The sequence below is a fragment of the Xiphias gladius genome, chromosome 4, assembly GCF_016859285.1.
Source record: "Xiphias gladius isolate SHS-SW01 ecotype Sanya breed wild chromosome 4, ASM1685928v1, whole genome shotgun sequence".
Classification (NCBI taxonomy): Eukaryota; Metazoa; Chordata; class Actinopteri; order Istiophoriformes; family Xiphiidae; genus Xiphias; species Xiphias gladius.
Genome location: NC_053403.1, coordinates 17,873,380 through 17,896,178, shown reverse-complemented (window position 1 = coordinate 17,896,178; position 22,799 = coordinate 17,873,380). Strand labels below are relative to the sequence as shown.

Sequence of the window (22,799 nt, the reverse complement as noted above, 5' to 3'; positions counted from 1 at the left end):
TAAGATGGGTTCAAAAAAGGTGGGAACACTGAAGTAATTTATAATACCTTTGTGACAAATGGGTGGAAACATCACAAATTGATGATATCTTATGCGATGCTGTATTTTTATTTTAACTAGTGCAGTGCCTGTTCAAAATGTGCCTGTCGATAGGGTCTGATGGCTTGGCCTACGTTAATCAAGTTTGCGGCTTTCATGAGAGAATCATCCAAACCAATTCACACTCGACGCTGCACTTCCTTGGGTCCTGAACAAGACTTGCAAAGATTGAAGTTGATTGGATGAGCACTTGTCGAAAAAATTGAAATACACTCTGTTCCCTCCATTTATAGTTAGATGAATAGCACTAATAGCTCCATTGGGAAATAAAACTCCTACATCTGCGATTCTGCTACATTTTACTCGATGAGCTCTGCAGATATGCAAGAGCTTCTTGCCATGTAGGCTGACTTCCACCCATGCTAGGGAGAAAGACAATGCTACAGACTTAAATTTTTCTCTCTGAGACAGAGTAGGTTAGTGAGACAGAGGGTAGGTGCTTCAGGGGCTTGTTAGATTGTCTGCTGTGTTTTCAGGATGACAAGGTGATAGGCCTCTGGGCAGATACAGTTAAGATCACAGAGTTGCAAAGGTGTTAAGGTGGCAAAGAGCTTATTTGCATGTTGGTGTGTGGGTACAGTGAAACACTTCAAACAGGAAGGTGTTAAAAGCATGCTCTGTGCCTGATGAGCAGAAGCTTTCAGGGAATTTTTCTAAATTAGTGACTTTTCATTCAGTGGCATGTTAACTTCGCTTTTTAGAGATTGTACAGATGTGTGACCTGGTGTTGACAGCACTGTATCATAAGCCAACAGCTAAGTGCTTAATGGATGTTATAAATGGAGTTAGAATCACGTGCAGCATAACATCCACCCCCGTAACCTTTTTCAATCTGTTCAGAATAAACTACAGGATATGCTTGGTATAGTTTTAATAATATCCTCATTATCAATGAACAGCTGGTCACTATGCACTCTGTCTCATTTAACGGAGGACGTTAGAACCAGTTGAACTTTTTTTGGTGGGCATTACAAAGGGCACTGATAATCAGAAGTTAGCTGTAAATTGGCATTGAATTCACAAGCTATCAAAAGTGTGCAAGAACATGTTCAAGAGTATTTCTAAGCTGACCTTTTGAAAGGAAGAAAAATTGAATATTAAAAGTAACAATTACAAGTAACAATTATTCAGCTGATTATCAGTTTATCTTGACAAATTGTTTGGTCTATAAAATTTAAGAAAATTTTTTTTAATAATGCCCCCCAGTTTCCCAGAGCCCTACCTTGAATATTCACTTAGCTTTTTTTGTCCAACTAATAGTCCAAAACAAATATATATTCAGTTTATTATTATATAAGATTAAGAAAACTAGAATTATTTATATTTGAGAAGCTGGAAGCAGTGAATTTTGGGCATTTTTGCTTAAAAATTACATAAACAATTGATTAATTAGCAAAATTGTGATTGCGATTAGGTTTCTGTCGGCAGACTAAACAATTAATTACCTAATCGTTTTCAGCTTCAACAAAACCTTTCCTGCCCTTTTACTGTCTGGGTTAAATAAATAAATTGGTAGTCAGCACTAAAATATATTGCCTTTATCAGTATATTTGTATTTCTAAGCTGAAAAGGCCTTCATAGTCTCCGGTAATAGTTCATAATTATGCAAATAGCTCTTTCGTTCTCATTATTTTTTGCCAGGTTTCGTTTTTAGTGAAGGACTGTCTTTCCCTGGAAAAGTTTACCCCTCTTTTAGAAGTGTAAAATTGTTGTCTCCTGTGAAGTTGATATTTTTAACTTTTTTTGTAGTTGTTGATTGGTATCTTGTCGCAGCGTCTGTCGCACAGACTCAGCCATTCAGATGAGAGAAGACACACAGTGTACCATCTTCAAGGCATTAATCATGGTCTATTGCAGGCTAACATCCATCTCTCTTCCTCTGGCTCTGTTCAGATTTAGTCAGTGTCAACCTCTGCTGTTTTCACACTGAGAAAAATTGCCTGTCTCGTTCCAGCACAGCTTTGCCTCATTTTACATCATCTATCATGGTGAAAGCTGTTGTTTGCTGTGGGAAATTTCCAAGCATTATTGAAACTGTGGTGCACAGATGCATTATACACAGATCTGAGTTTGCTATGTTGGTTGAGACTAAGCAGTATGTTCTTGTGTCTTGTGTGTATGTGTGTGTCTGTTTCTCTCTGGTTGTGGAGCAGGAGATGGAAGAGAGAATCCAACATTTTGATACATTCCTGTGACATGGAGAAAATATACCTATCAGGTAGATCCTGAACAGCCTGGGACCACAAAGACAAATACAAACTGAGTGAGAGAGAGTGATGGAGCTTCTGAGTTCAGCCCTCAACACAAAAACACACACAGAAAATCCAGCGCCCCCCTCTTGCTGAGAGGAAGCTCAACGAGGAGGAGGTTGAGGACAGAGACATTCAATGGTGCTATCGTCTCAGGAACCTGGCCAGATCCAGACCCATTCTACACAACCAAACCCCTGGAGGTGTGTCAGTCACACACACGCACACACACCAACGGTGACGGGAAAACCCTGGTGCTACTTGGGTGCTATCCTAAAACTTTTATCCATGCTGCTCTTGGGATTGCTTCTTAACTTGGACGACTATCAAAACCAACAGATTGGGTGATGTCATATCACAACCTGGCCGCTTCTCACGGGAGCGAGCCAAGCACACACAGACACACAGACACACAGACACACACACACACAGACAGACACACACACACACACACACACACACACACACACACACACACACACACACACACACACACACACACACACACACACACACACACACTCATTTGGATCCTCACCAGCAGAAGTGTGAATGCAGTGTCACTAGAAGGGGGCAGACAATGTTCTGAGTCACTGAACTACGTTGCTGAGCCAATCTCGCTCTCGAGTGCAACGCTCCATCATAGGCAAGTTATTATCACACTATTCTGCAAATCATTTTTTTTTTTCTTTCTGCTTTAGCTACTTGATTAGTTCAATATCTGAGCCACCGTCAAGGAATATTCAACCAGAAATAGAGAAGTTTTAGTGCAAACACAAACTCACCAAGGTTAGCACAGCAGGACAAGAACCGCTTCTCATTACAGCAGTCATCGGGTGTGGAAAGCTGTTAGCCCCCTCAGCGTTTGTCTCAGAGTAACTAGCCTGTAGACCAGCTGTGAAACCACCTCATTTGAAACATCTGCTCACAGACCACCGCTGTCGTTCAGTCTTATCAGATTGTCATATCCAAAATAGTTTGTGCTAGCTGCACCCCCCCACCTCATTCACAGTATGAATGTTTTCCCTCCCACTCAAGCTGTGCCCGCCAGTTGATTATCCTATCGACACCCCGGCTGAGGAACTGGAAGCTGTACAAATTGGAATGCGTCTGTAGTTTTGCACTGCCTAGTGTGTGCCTTATTTAAAACCTCATATATTTAGCAGGATTTTTATTTACTTGTTCTTACAATGAACAGGCCCCAAGTTGGGGTGGGTCTTAACCACTGAGGTCACAGCGACCTTGAAGCAAAAAATTCTATATATCTCAATGCCATTAGGTCGATTAACAACATATCTAGGTTATACATCTTTGCTTAGTTTTAACTTCAATCTGGGCCAACACAAAAATAATTAATGGCATTTGAAAACCTGAGGAATATAAATACTCACATCTGTGGCTGTGTAACTGTCTGGTCAGATATGTCTGAAGGACTGGAAATGTTGTTACGATATTTAAATGTATTTAAGCCCTGTTTTACCCCAGACCATTTGGGGAGGTCAGTGTCCACCTGAGCAGACAGCAGGTGTAAGGAAAGGTTGACAACACCAGCTTTTCTTCAGTTTTTCATATGCAAAAAAAAAAAAAAGAATCAAATGATCTATCGTGCCAACTGTTATCCCACTCCATCAAAAGGTGCTGACAAAACGGTGCCTGTTCACAGGAAATCTTTTTCATCTATGAAAATGTTTCATTAGATGGTCATACAACCTATGTATAATGTTGTGTATTTGATAATTATTTTCTACTTTTTTATATGATGCTTTGCTTGAGTTATTTTTTTTTTATTTTTTTATTTTTTTGGCATGGGTTGTGAATCCACAATGAACAAGGCCATTCTAGGCAGTGCCCATCACTAAGGTTTATAAATCATTACATAATTTGATTTTGTCCTTTCACATGTGTACCGACTTTATGAATTTATTTCATTGTTTTCTCAACACCAGACAAGAGAAGCTGGATTCTCATCTGTGGCCAACACAATATGTTCTCTGACGGCAGTAAGTTAAGGTATTTACTGAAGCTTTATAAAGTTTTCATGGCATGTTCATATTTTTGGAGATGCCATATTTCGAGCAGGTGTAGACTGGAGAAGGCCCCTTCTTTCTCTCAAACTACTCTTGTCCAATCCTCAAAACCTCTTGGTGCGACTCTGATCCCAGCTCACCTCTGCCTTTTCTCAGATCCTAGGTGACAAAAATAAAGACCATATGCAAACTGGCAATGACAGGTTAGCACTTGGACTACTGCAGAGAGAAAAACCAACGCTACCTCAGCTTAATTTATTTTAATGCGAAAACTGTTTACTGGGTACATAAACAGTATTTTCTCCTCCCAAAATACTGTTGCAACATCTACAGTACCATCTAAGGTACCAGATCAGTGCAACCACGGCTGCTGCAGTAATCCAAGAGTTGTTTATCTCTCTGATTGTTATGTATGTTTGCATTTGAGCCAGATGATGATTGCATAAATTTTAAGGATATTTCATGGACTGTATATTTTATACTTAAGTTTCAGGTTCTCTTAATTTCTACTGTACCTTGACACTGAGGAGGCGTCCTAGATCTGCTCCTCTCAATATTATCACCCCATATGTTCTTAGAAGCTAGAGAGAGCATTTTTGCCTCTTCACACATCCATCGCCTTTTTTTCCAAATTTTTTTTTTTTGTTTTTTTGTTTTTTTTTGTTTTTTGCAGATTTTCATCTCATGATTCTGATTATTTATTATTAAACATGTTTTACACCTAATATTTAGTAAATTGTCTTTTTGTACGTTTAAAATTTAAAAAATGGGGAAGCATCACGCGTCCGTTTTAACAATATTGCTGAATTGCGTAGCGTTTGTGTAGCAGGTTTATTTGGTGTGTACGGGGGAATAAAGGGTTTACAGGTTTCTCAGGTTCAACACACGACAACATGCCCTTTCAACTTTTCTATTTATTTCATTGTTCTGGTGTTTTCTTTCGTTAAAAGTGGTTACAGACTGCGGCATACTGGAAAAGACTAACATTAGGACGATACTGATATTTAAAACGTAGTGTCATCCCAGGAAGAGAAACAGAACCAGATTAACTTTTTGTTGTTCACTTTCTGCCAAAAGAGTTACTTTTATGGATTTAAAAACACATTGGGAAATAATATATGGGTAGTTTAAATGTCATACATTGTGATCTTCCTTTCTTGTTGTAAATTGTAGCCAGTTTGGACTAACAACCAATTTTTGTCTGGTAGTTGAGACTACTTAGTCCAGTATGCAGGAGGAGAAAGGGTTTGTTCTATCCTGAATTACTTTGTTCTTCCCTTTTTTTTTTTTTTTTTTTTCCATTTATTTTAGTCAAGACTTTTCATAGCTTTGTCAGTTCTTCTTTTGTGTATTTAACACACCTGTTCGCAATTGTTACTTTAGTGTAAGTTATATTTGAAATGAAACATTTACTGTATTTCTCAAATAAACTGCTGTGATATACTTGAATAAAGGTGCAAACTGTATATTCGAAGTGTTGTTTTCTTACTGTAAAGTTTGGGGAAAAAAACCTGTGATAAAGCAAACTGGATTTTTTTCAGATATTAGTGAAGACATTTAGTTGAATCTCCTTTTTCAAAAATCACACCTTGGTATATTTATATTCCAAAATGTTCTTATCCCCTGTGTTAATTGGTAAATGCACATAAGAAACCTCACTTACCTGATTCAATTAGAGCTATTTCCTTGAAAACTTAATTTTAAAAAAAATCCAAAAAACTATACCCTATATTATACATTATCCCAAAAACAGACTTGACATTGTTCATTGTTCTGGTATATGTATTAGGTTTCAATAACAATTGTTAATTTCTTCTTTTTGGGTACAGATTTACAGACATACCATTTGAATCCAACCTATCAGTTCTTTTCTCTAAAAACATTTATACAGAATTGCCTTCAGATTTTAAAATATACATATTTCCTTCCTGTATTTACAGAATACCAACCCAACATCTGTTGTGGGTTGCAAAGAAACACATTATACAAAACAAAAAGAAGCTGGAAAGAAAAACTATTGAAAGACAGAAAAAAACATGGATCAACAGATACCTTTTACAATAACAGTCACAGGTGGTTATTGTGCTTTTATCCAGAGGAACTACCCCAACTTGAACATCTGATGAGACGTCAGCGGAAGGGGGGAATTTCCTCTCTCTAAATCTACCGTTTTTTTCCCAGAGATCATGAGAGTATAAAATCGAGGGGAAATCAGACCACTCACCCTCCAGATGATATCTCAATCAGGCTGGAATTGCAAAAGAACAAAGAAAAAAATAATGATTTGCTCTTTCCAAACCCTACCTGACCCAGATTTTTATGGTTTTTTCCTATGTTGAGCAAGTCATTAAAAGAACCAGGTTAAATGGAGTTCAAATCTGTTTTAAAAAAAATCCACTTCTAGAGGAAAACAGTTGGATTCCTTTCCTTCACTTTTTCTCCTGTCCTGTAGATGTCACTACTGAAAAATGTTCATACACTACAAAGAAACTCTGCTCTCTAATGAATGACTTGAAGCCTGCACTTGTCAAACACAATTTACTCTAAAAAGGGACAAGAATCTGGACCTGCAATGGCTTTTACTGCACCGAGTCAAGGTGTGTTAAAGAAACAGAGAGGTGGTGAGTTTAGAAGGATCTGGAAAAGACAGAACTGAAAAAAAAATGACTTCATTAAAAACCAAGAAGCTTGTAAATTACTAAGAGGGTCCCTGTGCCTTTTGAATGAGAGGATGAACTACTACCATGACACATACAGTACTGGAGGTTAGGCATTGCCATTTGACATGGCTGAGTAGTTGAATATGAGTACATTCTGCACAGGGATTTTGGGGGGTGGGACGGGTAACAGGGTGAATGGATGCTGGCATCAAGTCCAGAGGTCTTTGACCAACCGACCGGCCCGCCCCTAAGCTGCCATCGTGCATCATCCCACAACCGGAGCTCAACTGGTGTTTGGCGTCGACCCAGTGTGATCGGGTACGAGCTGCCCTCAGCCGCTCTGGATGTACTTTTTGATGACCACACAACCGTGCCTGAAGAGTGGGCAGGGTAGTGACTGCAGGAGCGCCCAAGTGTTGGTGCAAGGGTCAAAGGTTTCCATGTTTCCGAGGGCCGGACCCTCGCTGCTCACGATACCTCCTGTGGCATAGATCTTCCCGTCCAGGATCACAGCACTGCATAGACAGACACAAAATTAGTTTTGTTCAGTTGCCTTCCCTTTAAAAATTATAATCCTTAAAGAAACACTTCAACATTTTGGAATATTGAATATATGTGCATCCACTTTCTGGGAGGAGTAGGATGAGTAAATATGAAGCAACAGCCAGCAGCTGGTTAGCTTAGCTTAGCACACAGACTCCAAAAAGCAGGGAACATGTAGCATGGCTTGCAATTTTACAGAGGATTAGACGCCCATTTGTCGTGTTATTTGTTTAATCTCTACAGAAAATTAAGTGTGAAAACAACACATCCCCATTTTACAAGGCGTTATTTGCCTATTTCGTGGCCACCACCAGTGACTTTCTAGAGTTTCTGGTGTTTGCTGGGCAACTGCTCAGTTGGGGTTTATAACCTCCATTATAACTATGAATTGTTTTTATACATCAGTTTTGTAACAATCATACAAACAAGATACGAGTTAATTAGTGAGCTTTAGAGGGGCTGGCAGATGGATTTTGTTACCATTTGATAAAGCCAGTCCAGCAGTATCCCCCTTTTTCCAGTCTTTGTGCTAAGCTAACTGGCTGCTGTTTGTAGCCTTATAGACATGGGTGGTTTCAGTCTACTCATCTAACTCTCGGCCAGGGAGCGATTTTTTTTTTTTACAAGGCGAACTATTCCTTTAAGATTTTCATTAAATCAATAAGTGTTTTTGATATAATTTATGGTCAGCATTTTTTCAGCAACAGCCATACAGTGTTTACTCATTCAGTGTATATCTCTATATTGTAGAATTAATGTTAGTTGCAGAGTCCCCCATTTGTTACTGTTATTTCTGTAATTTCTGTTTCACTGATGACAGCTTCACTGTTTACCGTTCGCTTTTCTAATTGCATAGCAGAGCTGTATTGAGTTGCTGCTAATGCAGACATTTCCTTCTGCTGCTGCTTCATAATAAAAACATTCAACTGGTGAAACATGGTGTGGCTACCAAACACGTCATTTTTGGCACAAATAATAATGAGATGTAATCAGTGTCAGGAAGATAAATAGGTGAAACCAAAGGTGAGCTAATCTGACTTTGATATTAGAAAGCTACAGTATGAGTCACAGCAGCCCTTAATATTAATCGTGATCAGACAACAAAGCCAGACAGAAGACAACATCTCCACAAACATGGCGATTGTTGTGCCGGAGGTCATGCCTGAGATTAATTGATATGTCTAACATATGCTTTCGACATGCCCAACAAGGCTACTTTGTAAGGTAAGAAAAAAATAAATAAAAACCAAACACATTACATTCCCTCTTGAGGGCGAGAGAGAAAACTAATGAAAAAGCAAATATCTGTACAAATGTGCTCATTTGATATGAGAAACAGAAACAGGAGTTTGTGTGCAGAGAGGATTAAAACTTGGGCTGTAAGCTGATTAGGGCTTTGTACTCCTACTGGGGTTTGGAATGATCTGCATTTACATAAGGTGCACGCTAAAACACACACAAACACACACAGCGAGCAACATGCAGTCCTATTGCATAAATTCACAACACTATTGGGACTCAAAAGATTATTACATAAAGCCTAAATCTACTCAGAGAGAAAGCCCAGCTGATCCAAAATGGAGAGAGCACAGGGCAAAGCCCGGAGCTGTTCTTCTTGATAAACAGAGGGGAGGTGCGGGTCTGCGGAGGGCTGGAAGCAGCGAGGGGAGAATATCAGGCCTCCTGCACGATGACCTGCTAGACTTCGTCTTCTGCACAGGAGCATGCACTGCAGATTGTGCTTTTTCTTAGTATTTCTCTTTTGGCAGTTCTGTGTGTTTGTTGTTCGCCCTCCTTTCCCACATCTTTTTGTGTCTTGTGTTAGACTTAGTTAAATGTAGCAGAACAGCTGCCTGGCGTGTGCTGGTGCAGCTTATCAATAACTCTGACAACATGATTTATGTTATACATTCTGCACATAAGATCACTGTCTGTAATTGCTTCCCAAATGCTTTTTGTGCATGCTTCTTTCTTTCTCGGCTTGTGCAGAAAAAAAAAAAAAAAAAAAAAAGCTTTGGCCTAGAAAACTTCACAAGTTCATTATCCAGCAAACTGCATACCTCAGTAGCTTGAGCTGACTGGGATATTAGGACATGATCCCACTGTTGTTAATTTTCATTTATCTCCCGTCATCAGCCATTATCTTTCCAGAAATGCTATTAAAGTTACAATTGTAGACTGCAGTTTCTGCTTTTTTTTTTAGAACACAAACATTTCACTTACCTAACTACATGCAAATAAACAAAAAAATACAATTGACTTATATGTCAATCTAATAACTCGGGGTACTATAGTGCAATTAAATGCTTTGAAAGAAAGTTGATTAAATCAAGCAGACTCTTTTCGAACAGATCTGTCTTGGTTCTCTCAGCGTGACAGACAGTAGTATTACTGATCAAGCAAATCAAGCCCGTGAATTAAAAAGCTATTTTTCTACTGAGGGAGAAATTTCGCAACCGAAATGCATTGTGTTAGAAACATTGTCAGCCCACAACAGATTTTGTTCAAATTTTAATTAGCTGGCCTGAATACATTTTCCCAGTGAAACCGTTTACCTGTGTTATAACACAAAGCCTGACAGATTACTAATAAGCTTGATTTTTACATACAGACAGGTGACAAATGAAAGGAAAAACCTGAATAAATAATTGGAGAAATTTAACGAATGCAGAAGCTCTACACAGGTGCATTGCATGGTACAATAAAGGAATTAACATCCAATCATGCTCTGTAGCATGTATAAAAATGCTGAGCAGGCCCAGTTGATTCTGATTTTGTATCAAGATGGCAAGAGGGAAAGAGCTTAGTGACTTTAAAAGAGAGTTCATTGTTGGGGCACGGTTGGCAGGAGCTTTCGTCACAAAGACTGCTCAGCTGGCCGGTGTTTTAATAGCAACAGTGACAACAGGACATCAGGAAATAGGGTCAGACATTGTGATAGACGGCGCACATTTGTCGACCACGATGCTTTTGCATTAGTGCGATATGTAAGGACAAACAGAAGAGCAACTCTTCCTCAGGTGACTGAGAATGTCAGTGCAGGATGTGATCAGACTGTGTCAGCAAGAACAGTCTGGTGACAGTCACAAAGAGAGAGATGTTATTGTAGGGTTTCAGTGCATAAACCCCTGATTACAAAGATGAATGCACATTTGAGAGTTCAGTGGTGCAAAAACTATGGGCCCTGGTCTACAAAGATGTGGAAAGAAAGTTATATGGTTAGATGTATCATCCTTCACCATATACTCCACAAGTGGGCGAGTGAACGTGCAGCGGACACAGGAGAACAATACAGGCCTGAATGCTTGACCCCTACAGTGAGGGGATCTGGTGGCTTTATTATGCTGTGGGTGGCTTTTTGCTGGCATGGTTTGGGTCGACTTGCCCACTTAGAGGGAAGGGTCACTTAAAATCAATACAAAGTTAATCTGAGTGATCATCCTTATCCTATGATGAAACATTTCTATCCTGATTGGAGTGGTCTATTCCAGGATGACAATATCCCCATCCATACAGTCACCAGATCTCAACCCAATTGAAAACCTATGGGAGATTTTGGACCGACATGTTAGACGGCACTCTCCATCACCATCATCAAAACACCAAATGAAGGAAAATCTTTTGGAAGAATGGTGAACCATCCCTCTAGTAGAGTTTCAGAGACTTGTAGAATCAATGCCAAGGAGCACTGAAGCTGATCTGGCAGCACGTGGTGGCCCAACACCTTACTAAGACACTTTACGTTGGTTTTTCTTCTTTAATTTGTCACCTGTCTGCATATTTTGAGGCTTTGCAATAGTGTTTTTGAAGCTCTACACAAGACAGATCCGAAATTTGATATTTTGAAAATTCTTTAAAATTCCACACTGGGGATTTAACTTACATGCGGTGCTGCTACATTAATAATCTCTTACCTGCAGAACTGCCGAGAGTGATTCATGTTGGGACCAGCCTTGATGTTGCCTTTGTCTGGGTCATAAATAGTGGTGGCTCGAGCATAGGCTCCTCCCAGAATGAATATAAAGCCGTTTAGACTGACTGCAGGGGCGTATTTGTTATCTAAAGATATGAGGAAGAGAGAAAGAGGGAAGGAAAGGGGAGATTTTTGTTAAAGAAAAAACAGTTATTGTTTGCATGACATTCTTCCACACAGCAGAAATTTCCATTCAGTGTAATGGTCTCAATTTGTTTTGTTTTTTTCCCCTCATTCTTTTTCCTACGGTCCCCAGGCCGCAAAAATCATCAACATTCTCCTTATCACCTTACAGATGTGCCATTCTCAAGATTGCTTTGGAAGAAAAAAAAAAAAAAAAAAAAAAAGGCTGAGTAGATGGCAAACCAGTTAAAAAATGGAGTTCATAAATCACTGCGGCTTTATTCGGTTGTGTTCCAAAACATGTTTGGGCTTGGCAGCAATATAAAAGAGTTACCTAAGTCCCAATAATTCACAATTGCATTACACCCTCTGGCAACTCCATAGATTCACAAAGAAAAAATAAAGAAATAAATAAAAGAAAAAAACACCGCACATGTATTGGAAATACATGAGTGAACAGGTGGGATACTGCATACTGTGCATACTGCATAATTCAATCTGATACGGTATATAGCACATGAGGAAAACAGAGGCATTGAAGCAACACTGCTGAAGAATTATAGATGATGAGAAACAAAATGAAACAATGGTTTGTGCGGAACGATGCCATTGGAAACCTGCAACTTGCGAGCAGCAGCCCTGCTGTGTGGGAAAAGGAAGTATATTTCAAACTTGGAGAAATTTCTCTAGAGCAGACTGCAGCTGGCCGATTTAGCAGCAGCATGAATAATGCACCGACACATGGCTGTGAGCTGCCGTTCTCGCTGTTTCTTGCCACAATGGATGGACATCCCTCATTGAAGATAGGCAACAGGAGGAGTAAAGTTGACGCCTTAATAATGGCGATGGAAGCCCTAAAAGCTTCTCTTGTGTATGAATTACCTCCCCTTTTCTCCGCCTTTTCCTCAGCTGCTGAGAGTCTAACATGTTTAATTTACAGGTCATCTCTGGAGACAAGAGCTGCTACTCAGACTGACTCTCTGAATAAGCCACAAGAAGACTGAGAGTTTACAGCCAAGCTAGCAGCTCTTTGAGTCTTTGAGGCTGTACTTAAACACAGCAGTGTTTTGAACTAAATGTTAACATCAGATTCCTAAAATGCTCGCAATGGCAATGCTCGCACGCTGATGTGAAGCATTTATAATGTTTACAAGCTGAGACTGAGGAATGTGATTAGTTTATTTGGAAATAAAACAAAGTGCCGGGTAAAAATTTTGACATGATGATGGCACAAGAACAAAAGTTAAAGGCTCACCAAAGTTATTAGAATTCATCCTGAGGAGATATCAGGATGAATTATAATCCAGGATGAATTATAATAAAGTCAGTATCAAATTTTATGGCAACCTATCTAACAGTTGTTGAGACATTACACACAATAGAAAAATAGCTAAAAAACACTTAACTTTAGCCTTTAAATGACTTCACGTGGTTGTTTCATGTGTTCCATTACCACACTGTGATCATTTACACACCAAAACCCAGTCTGAACTTCCACTGCAACCATCAGACGCGCCAGCTTCAATTTTTTGCCCTTGAGAAACAAGTTGTCACTGACTGGTCCTCCTCAAATTCTTCCTGACGTGTTTATTTTCTTATTTTACCTTCATCTCATTGATATGCTGCTGCCAGTCTTTCTGAGCGTGTGTGTGTGTGCGCCAGGGTAAGCGTGTGTACATGATGTTTTGTGTTAGGTCCCATAAACACAGAACACTCGTTTCTGTCTACTCGGCACCTGAGGCAGAATAACAACAGGATCCTCTCAAAGGAAAACCCTCTGTCTCTTTTATCCCCACAGAAACTCTCACCATCACTTCCTGCCTCTGTTGTGGACCAACAGTAAGCAGCAGGTTTGAGTGCTTGGAGGAGTACCAGGCAGGTAAATGTTATTCTCATTTGGCAAGCCTCAAAGGATTGCTGTTGGGGTTCAAGATCTCTCCACCACTTTCCTTTTGCACAGAAAATTAGCTGTTTCTGCTTAAACAAAACTGAGATACAGTAAAGTATTTTCTGTGTCAGCTGAAAACCTTCTAATTATAAGACAAACCCTGCTATTCTTGAAGACTCGCAATGGATTCTGTCTGGTTTCACTGCTCTGAGGTTAAAAAACTTAGTCAAGAATCCATACTCTACACAAAAAATGAATAAAGGGAAGTGGGAAAAAAAGGGAGCAAAACAAGGTTTTAACATGGCAGTGGCAACAGAGGTAGAGCTGTGTCTGTGGGGCAACACAGGCTGACGCAGCCTCTCACACCCTGGTAAAACAGCTTAGTCACCAAATCTGGGACCCCTCTTGCTGAGGTCAAGGACAAGCAAAGGAGTAAGAACACACACAAACACACACAGCTATGATGACATTTGTGGCTTCTGTCTAAACAAACACCTTGTTGTTCCCCTAACATCCTTTCCTATCTGATTCCTGCATCAACACAGTGGATATCGGATTCTATAAAACCAGAACACTACCGCAGTGATCACACACACACACACACACACACACACACACACACACACACACACACACACACACACACACACACACACACACACACACACACACACACACAAATATATCACAGCTCACTCAATGAAACCAATACTGTATACTGTACATATCTAGATAAGACTGCTTTTGTTGATAAAGACTCCCAAACAGCAGTCATCATCACAAAGCTGCAGCATTACATCGACACAGAAATGTGCGGTCAGTCACAGACGAAGGAGTAGCAAGGAATAAACAAGACATTCTCCTCTGAAAAAGATGGTGGACGACGTAAGTATCCTGCTCGGTATCCTCTCTAGCGTCCCGTGGCCCACCAGAGAGAATGAGGGAGCAGGAGAAATAGGACAAAGAAGCTTCAGTTCATGCTGCCAGAAGCTTAGATAAGATTACAACAAGGTAACTGGAGCAGCAAAAACATTTTTTTCCACACACAATGTCCTTTAATGTGGTGTGAGGAAAATAAGAGCAGCCTTTGAAATGACGGGCCAAAATAGCTAAAAGAGGATGATGTATTTTATTCAGTATGATGGAGAACGTATGAGGGGGACGTGTCCATTTTGGTAACTATGGAAACATCCTCCCCACCTCTCTCCCTCTGTCACTTTCCCTTGCTCCTCTGCCACATCTCAACTGCTGTACCCGTTTGGCCGCTACGTCATTAGCGCGAGTAATTGTTCTGCAGTCAATTTCCCGATAGAGCAATCAAGGCGCGGCGCTTCTGCTCTCAGGTCCCCACAGCTCACCAGTCGATGGAGACCTGTCTGTCACCTGGGGACGCACGATGGGTGAAAACCAGCGGGAGCCGGCTGGAGTTTGTGTGTGTGTTTCCATGTGTATGTGTCTGAGAGGATGTTTAAAGAAGTTGTGTGATAGTAAGTGACTTTTTGTGTGTGTTTTAAAGGGTCAGTTAGATATAGCATATAATAGCATATTGTCTTACTCAAGTGCTATCTAGTGAGTCTTTACTTTGAGCTAAATGCTCAAAGTAAAGTCAGCATGCTAAATGTCAGCATGCTAAAATTCTGATGTTTAGACAGTAATGCTTACTATGTTCATCATCGTAGCTCAGCATGTTGGCACTTAGCCCAAATACAGCAGAGGTTGATAGAAATTTCATTCAGTTTTGCAGGTATTTGGCCTATACCAAACTGGACATATTGCTATTTTGACGTAATGGTGTCACTAGAATGAGAGTAAGGAGATCACCCAAGTTAAAACAATTCCTTAGGTAAACATGAACTTGTGTACCCAATTTCACGGCAATCGATCCAATAGTCGTTGGGATGTGTTTGGACAAACGTGGCGAGCCGAAAGACCAACATTTCCATCCCTCAAGCCATGATGCTAGCATAGGCAACAATCAAATGAGATACAGAGTTCCATAAGTTGGGACAACTATTTCTTGTTAAAAACTGACAGCTATGTTCAGTAGGATGACAAATAGGAGTCTGTCTGGTTGAGTTAGAGTGACTCTCTTATTATCTATTAAAAATGCTAATTTGAAAAGCATTAATTTCACAAAGTGTAAGAGGCTGACATTGAAATAAAGAGGTCAAATGGGAGCAAGGATTTCAATAGTTTACAAATCTAACAAAACATTTTATGGAGATCGAAAATTTCAGGAAGGATTGTTAAAATTGTTTTTGCCTATACTACTGTATGTTGCAGTGCCAAAAGACATGATAAATTGAAGAGGTCTGTGGATTATTCAGAGTAGCAAGGACATTTTTACAGAGATTTTTGAATGCTGATTTTTTTTTAAATGTCATCCTTCTTTGTTGTGAGTACCACTAACAAAATTCCTTCACCTACTTTGTATTGGGATGGAGGCAGAAATCTCAGAGACAAATATCACAAAACCTTGGCATTTTTGTAATTTGTGTGAGCTAACCTTTTAAGAAAAGCAATGAGGCTACATAAATAGTTTACTGCATGTGTGGGTACTCAGTATATATACTGAAACTGACAGATATTGAAGATATCATCTTCCTTTGTCTTCAATATCTATACAGATACTAAAGACAAAGGAAGATGATGAATGAAGGTGCAAAGACACCATGCACCTCCATGCATCTCAATACTCGTTGAAGGGACTATTTTTGGCATGAGTATTATTATTTTTCACTCTGCAAGAGATAGGAAAGTCAGTCCCGATAAATGTTTGTGAAACCCATTTGCAGTCCATGTGGGAGATGATCCAGGCGGAGGGAAAAGACACACATACGCACGCATACACAGGCGCACAATGGTAGAAAATGCACACAGCTGTATTTGTGTCAGTCGATAAGACAGTGCTGAGAGACGGAGGAGGGAGGCATACAGAGGGGGAAACAGTGAGACAGAGATGGGGTGAGAGAGAGAGAGATGAGCAGAGAGATTAGTGGGGAGAGTGATGGAGGGAAGCAGAGGGTTGATCGAGAAGTGCTCCCCACCCGCTCACTAAAATCAGTGCCAGCCCAATTTCATAGGAAGCACTAAACCCGTCCATTATCTCCTGGCTCGTTGGTTGTCAGACGCAAGCTCATCTACACCCTGACAGATGAGCGTCTGTCTGTCTGATTCTGTCATGCGCACGCACACACACACACACACACACACACACACACACACACACACACACACACACACACACAACACACACACACACACACACACACACACACACACACACACACACACACACACACACACACCTAAAGATAAACACCATGCGTGCACACACACATTGAGTAACCTCCTGGCTTGTTACATAATTCATGCGCTGTGCACCTGTTCCCTCAAGGGATGTATAGTTGATATTAGGTATGCAGAGGTTGTGTGTGTCTGCATCTCTGTCTGTGTGTGTGTGTGTGTGTGCGTGTGGTGTGTGTGTGTGAATCTGAGTGTTTCTCACCAGACTTTTCTCTCATTTTTTCCTCTGCCAGCTGCTCTGTCAGCCCTTTAATACCATTCAGCTCTCGCCCCAAACACCCCCGTTATATAATCATCATTTCGCTCACAGTAGTCTCTCTCTCAAAAGGCAGTAATAACAAAGAGCAAGTTTTTGGGCCATGGCGCTGAAGGAAGTGCCTTGTCTTGGTGCTTTTAATGACAGAAGAACAACTTCTTGTCAGGAAACATTTGAATGTAAATACATTTGTGACCCTGTGTTTTTCTCTGATACTCCCTGCTCTGAGTGTTGCCTGCAACAGTAAGCCGCTATCTGAGATAATGATTCTCTTTTTTTAAAAGCAGCATTTGGACAGCTCTTTTCTCTGAGAATCCATCATGTGCCCACATCTTATATGGGGTAATCAAATATAGAATTTATATTTGTGTGGAAAATTAATCTAATCAAATGCAAACACATTTTTTTTTAAATTTGATAATATTTATTTCTGTTGCAGCATCAAAGAAATAGTTCAATATTTTGGGAATTTTTTTTATTTCCATTTTGTAGAGAGTTAGATGAGAAGACACCACTTTCAACAAATAGTTCAGCACGTAATCCTCTGTAACAGCAAATTATTGTTTTTCCATTTTGGTTTGTGTACGGATTAAACAAATGAGATATAAGATATTAATTAGTGAGTTTTAAAGGTGGTAGGAGGTGGATTTTGTTACCTTTGGAAAGAGACAGGATAGCTTTTTCTCCCTGTTTCCAGTCTTTGTGCTAAGCTAAGCTAACCGGCTGCTGAAAGATCAATCTTCTTTTCTAACTCTTTGCAAGAAAGCAAATAAGTGCATTTTCCAAAATGTCAAAATTTGTTTTAACACAATGAATTATGTGGGCTGAGTTGAAATGTCACATGTAAGGTATGTGTACAGCAGTGTTTTTCAGGCCCAAATGTTAAACGAAAAGACTAGCAGAATATTTTCAAATCAATAGCCATCATTTCTATGATGCATCTTTCAAAGACATATTTTTGTGAAAAAACCTGCACTGTGAACACAGCTGTCAGTGTTTTGAATCTCGCAGTTGTTCACTGAGTGTTTTTCCTGCTACCTTGGAGTTATAGCAGCTTGTTTAAAGTGTTTCATCTGGTGCTCCGTCCTTCACGGGTCCCTGGTAGCTCCGACTGGAATGTGGCTACAGGTTTGTGAAGTGAATAACCACAGTTTGGCCAATAACATGTCCAAAGCTATGGTCAGACCAACTTATCATTTCAACTATGGTTTTCACATTATAATGATAGAACCATAACATGAGAAGACGGGGAATTGTGGGAAATATTGAGTAGGATGATAATAATAAGGAGAAAACAACAGGAATGGAAAAGGTCAGACACTGCTCACTGAATTTTCTTTTGACACGAGAAACTGCAATACTGTGGACTAAAATCACATCTATAGTGGGTTTCCAATCTTCTTCAATCTTCCAAACTGACCAGCACTTTAAAATAGGATACCCACACTTACAGACATTGGAGGGGATTCGGTGTGTATGTATTGCAAAGGCAACATGGAGCAATAACAAAAGATTCAGCCTCATACAGTCATCTACTGTGTGACAATATGTTGCCTTCAAATGGCAATCAGGACTTTATATTTACAACAGGAGAAGTCAACTACATGATATGGTGTTCAAGTGAGTAGAGTTGTGAGAACAGTGTTGCTAGGCAACGGGGCAACCATAATAGAGGCCCAAAGACTCCTTGTTGCTTTCTAACGAGATAGCAAGATGTCAGTGACCAAAGATTAAAGGAACGCATGCATATAAATGGTTACAGTAATGTTGTTGCAATACATGCCTTTTCCAGTTTTGCTGTTACATTAATAATAAAAAGCAAACATTAATATTTATGTTTTTATGATGTGTTGGAGGAGAACAATTTAGCTAGTGAGTGGGTTATTCTCTCTCAAATGGAAAATGTGAGGCATAATTAGGGAAAACAGATCATACATTTGGACATATCGAACTGTATCCTGGGACACACTGGTTTAAAAAGGAAAAAACAGCTCTGTTGGAATATAAAAGGTGATGGTAACAATGGCAACACATCCCCTGAGGACGTAACACAACTTCTCTTTGTGTTGAAGCTTGTGTGTGAAAGAATGTGCTTGTGAATCTGTGAAGACTACAGTAGGTGTTTTCACCTGTCTTACCTATCATGGGCGATTCAATGAAACTCCAGGTATTGCTCTGTGGTACAAAGGACTGGAGGACACCAGCTGAGCGCCCGGCCTCATTCACACCTCCGAACACGTAGACCTTCCCTCCACACACTGTGGCTGCTGCAGAATGGACTGGCTTGGGTAGAGGAGACACTGTTTCCCATTGGTTGGTGATGGTGTCATACCTGAAGAGAAAAAATTTGATTTTTAGATATTTTGAGTTTTGGTACACGATTATAGTAATTTAAATCTTGGATGTATTAGAATTAATGTAACACATAATCTTAATCTAGAGAAACGAGATAAGATGAAGGTCAAGGTTCAGACTTGACTGATAAGTAAAGTCATGACCCCACCTCCATTAAACAGATCCACACGGGGAGTCTCTAAATTATTCTAACACTGCAGTCTGTCATTTATACCCACACACACCAACAGTATACAGAAACACTCTGATTTTAAAGGTCCCACTGCTCTGAATTCACAGTGAAACGCTCACTTTGGCTGCAGGGCTGACAGATATAATTAGCAGAATGCCTACACCACTGGGGAAGATGAAAAAGACCAACCATTACGTACAATGACAGCAATTAAGGCAATTACACAAAGCAACATATGTTGGGAGCTACAAGCCATTAGTCTCTAGAGTTGGGCTATGTGTCAATGCTGAGCTTTGGACCTTTCTCATTGAGCCACACTTTGGCAGAGACTTCAACGCCGAGCCTAAAACTCAGCCGACCCAAACTGGCACAAACAGACACAGCCAGATGAAAGGGTCTCACACAATAGGCTGCATGACAACAAGACACTGGCTTATAGTCCGATGTTGAGGGTGTGTGTGTGTTTATAAGTACATTTCTTAAATTTGCATTTGTGTTTAGTGTGTGTCTAGACGCGTGTTTGTGTGTGTGTGTTTTTTGCCCCAGGGCTCCATTAGTGCAGTGTGTTAGCAGTGTAATCCTGTGTCCATGGGCCACTGATCAAAGCAGAAGCACCGACAGCTTTCCAGCTCGAGTAGGCCTCATTAAAGAGCCGCAAACAGATCCAGGATCTGTGATTATAACACACATCCATTCAGCCTTCTTAATCAAGGTTGTCTCTTTGTTATAAAAGAAACACCTTTACATGAAAAACAATATCCAACGTCCCCAAGGACAACAAAACTTACACTTCAAACACTATAGGGATGCTTTAAAAAAATAGACACCCACACTCTCACTTGAAAGTAATTTTTTAAAGTACCATTTTTCCACAGGGGTCAATGACCTTCATTAGGTGTTGTGTCTAATTTTGCAAGCGCACAGGTGTCTACTTCTTTTACTTCTCTTTTTAATTTTTTCATGTGATTACCTGTCAAAGACATACAGGTCTGTAAAGATATTTTTTCAGTCTACAGCTGCTCTGCTGCTGCAGCTCTTGTGGCATTTGAAGTAAGGATGAATTTAAATGACACCTGGAAGCACTGGCTGCATCAAACTTACTGGGCGAAAGCTGGTAGATAAAGTATGAGAGGAGATGAGTGAATTAGCCTTTGGGAATATCCTCTTTGGGGGTCTGATAATGTCCCTGGCAACAGCTGCTGAGTGTACGGGTTTAAATTGACAAGCAGTCTGAGGAAGTAGTGACACAGAAAACCCTCTGGGAAAGGTGGACTCGAAACACTCACAGTGCCAATTACCACTGTTAAACACACGCATGCACACGCACGCACACGCACGCACGCGCACACACACACACCCACACACACACATGCATCAGGTTGAGTAACTGAGCCCTGCTGAGATAGAAGGACTAACACGTGTCTCATTCTCTGGCAGATGTAATTACCCCTCGGACCACATTGGGGGAGGTTCATAAATTTAAGGGTCAGACACTGCTGAGTGAAACTGATTACGGAATAGACAAAAGGCCATAAGGACAACTGCAAACAGCTGGTTAAAATGAGAAAAGATGAATGAAAAAAATCTTAAGATTCAATTCTGCGCAAGAAAAATACAGCTTTACAGTTAAAGTTACATTACTCAGATCCTCCTAAAGAATTTTGCCTTTGAGGCTAAATACACAACACAGCCAAAGCTGCAATAATCAATATTTTCATTTTAACAATGGATCAAATGACTACATGTAAAGTAAAAGAGGTAGTTCGTAGTTGAGATACCACAGAATTATCACCCAACTCTGCAGTTCCTCTCAGCTCTTCAGAACTTTTTAGCTCATTGGTTTGTTTCTACAGCCTGCAACTTTACTCTTTTGGTTCACTCTCACTGCTCTCATCAATCTTGTTTCAAGTTGCAGAAAGCAGCAGCTTTAAGTAAAAGGACTGTGAAAAACTGAGTGTAGTAAAAGTTAGCAATTAGCTGGTGAAAATAGTAGAGCATTTAGCTGCTAGATAGCCAGATATTACCCTCAGAGAATGAATATTGGACTTACTTTTGTCAGCTGGCCAGAAATGTGACTCCAAATAATTGCTGATGTTGCTTCATATCAGCTGAATGTGTAAATAGGCAACTGTTTGCAAACACGCTGAGCACAACAATTTCACAAAGTGATAATATGCCCCAGAGTAGTTGCAGCTTTCGGATCAATATAAAATGTCAGTTTTTTACATTTAACAGTCAAAAACTAAGCTAATCTTCTTTCAGGAATTTTGTGTAGTTTGATCGAATGATCAGATTCAGATTTTTACATTTCTTAATTCTGCCCAATTCAATATAGTGAGAAACAAAGAAAAATCTCATGTTAAATAACCAGTCAAATAAGAACTCTGTCAGATAATATTGTGCTCAAGTTAAACTCCATTTCTTTTAGTAAGAGGCGGATCAAGAAAATAGGTTTCAAGGGCCATTAATGTAAACACGGCACAGCTATCGTGCAGTCAAGTAGGCCAGGAGTTCTGATAAAGAAGAACATGTGTAGGTCAGATGAAACTCAGTGACTGAGACAGTCTCAGAGGTCACGAATCTGATTGAATTCATTATACATGTGATTCACCATCAACCATTTAATATGAACTGTGACATTAGGACTGACACTAAAAAGATTCTTTGAGTGGGTGTATATTGTTCGAGTGGGTGTATATCTCCAAGGCAAAGGAGATGGAGGAAGGAGAGAGACAGAGAAAAAACCCCCCACTAAAATCATTACAAAAACAAAGACTATGTCTCTCCTTCTTTTTCCTCTGAAGCTCTCTGTCAGACAGAAAAGGCAGACAGAGCCTTTTCATTGTCACCAAGACAGTGTAGGAGTTTATCCATCAACATGTTGCACTGCATCGACTGCTTTCTTTTTTTCGTTAAGTGTTTATACACAAAGACTGATCACCACATGAAGCCATGTAATCGGCTGTAGCTCCTGACAGGGCTTGTTTCATCATGCAGGGACAATCATCTCGAAAATGCTGCTGCGGGGTTACAACAGAACAAACAATGTAGGTTTGTGTTCTCTTCTGAGGGAGAAAGACAGAAAGACAGATTGGAAGGGTAGACAGAGAATGAAAGAGAAGAGTCCAGCCTTTCAACAAGATTTGCC

The 22,799-nt window shown here is 40.0% G+C and overlaps 2 protein-coding genes across 5 annotated transcripts in view; one reads left to right on the top strand and one right to left on the bottom strand.

Moving 5' to 3' along the window:
- atad2b (ATPase family AAA domain containing 2B) overlaps positions 1 to 3,896 on the top strand; it is a 66,534-nt gene extending 62,638 nt beyond the window's left edge. For both annotated transcript variants that reach the window (XM_040125244.1, XM_040125243.1), the window contains exon 28: positions 2,253 to 3,896. In XM_040125244.1, coding sequence (XP_039981178.1) covers positions 2,253 to 2,294 — 42 coding nt within the window. In that variant the 3' untranslated portion in view covers positions 2,295 to 3,896. The remainder of the gene's footprint in view (positions 1 to 2,252) is intronic.
- A 2,148-nt stretch (positions 3,897 to 6,044) lies between these two features.
- Positions 6,045 to 22,799, bottom strand: part of LOC120789391 (kelch-like protein 29) — a 182,967-nt gene continuing 166,212 nt past the window's right edge. For all 3 annotated transcript variants that reach the window (XM_040126068.1, XM_040126067.1, XM_040126069.1), the window contains exons 12-14: positions 19,263 to 19,456; positions 11,493 to 11,637; positions 6,045 to 7,550 (exon numbers count right to left, since the gene is read on the bottom strand). In XM_040126068.1, coding sequence (XP_039982002.1) covers positions 7,367 to 7,550; positions 11,493 to 11,637; positions 19,263 to 19,456 — 523 coding nt within the window. In that variant the 3' untranslated portion in view covers positions 6,045 to 7,366. The remainder of the gene's footprint in view (positions 7,551 to 11,492; positions 11,638 to 19,262; positions 19,457 to 22,799) is intronic.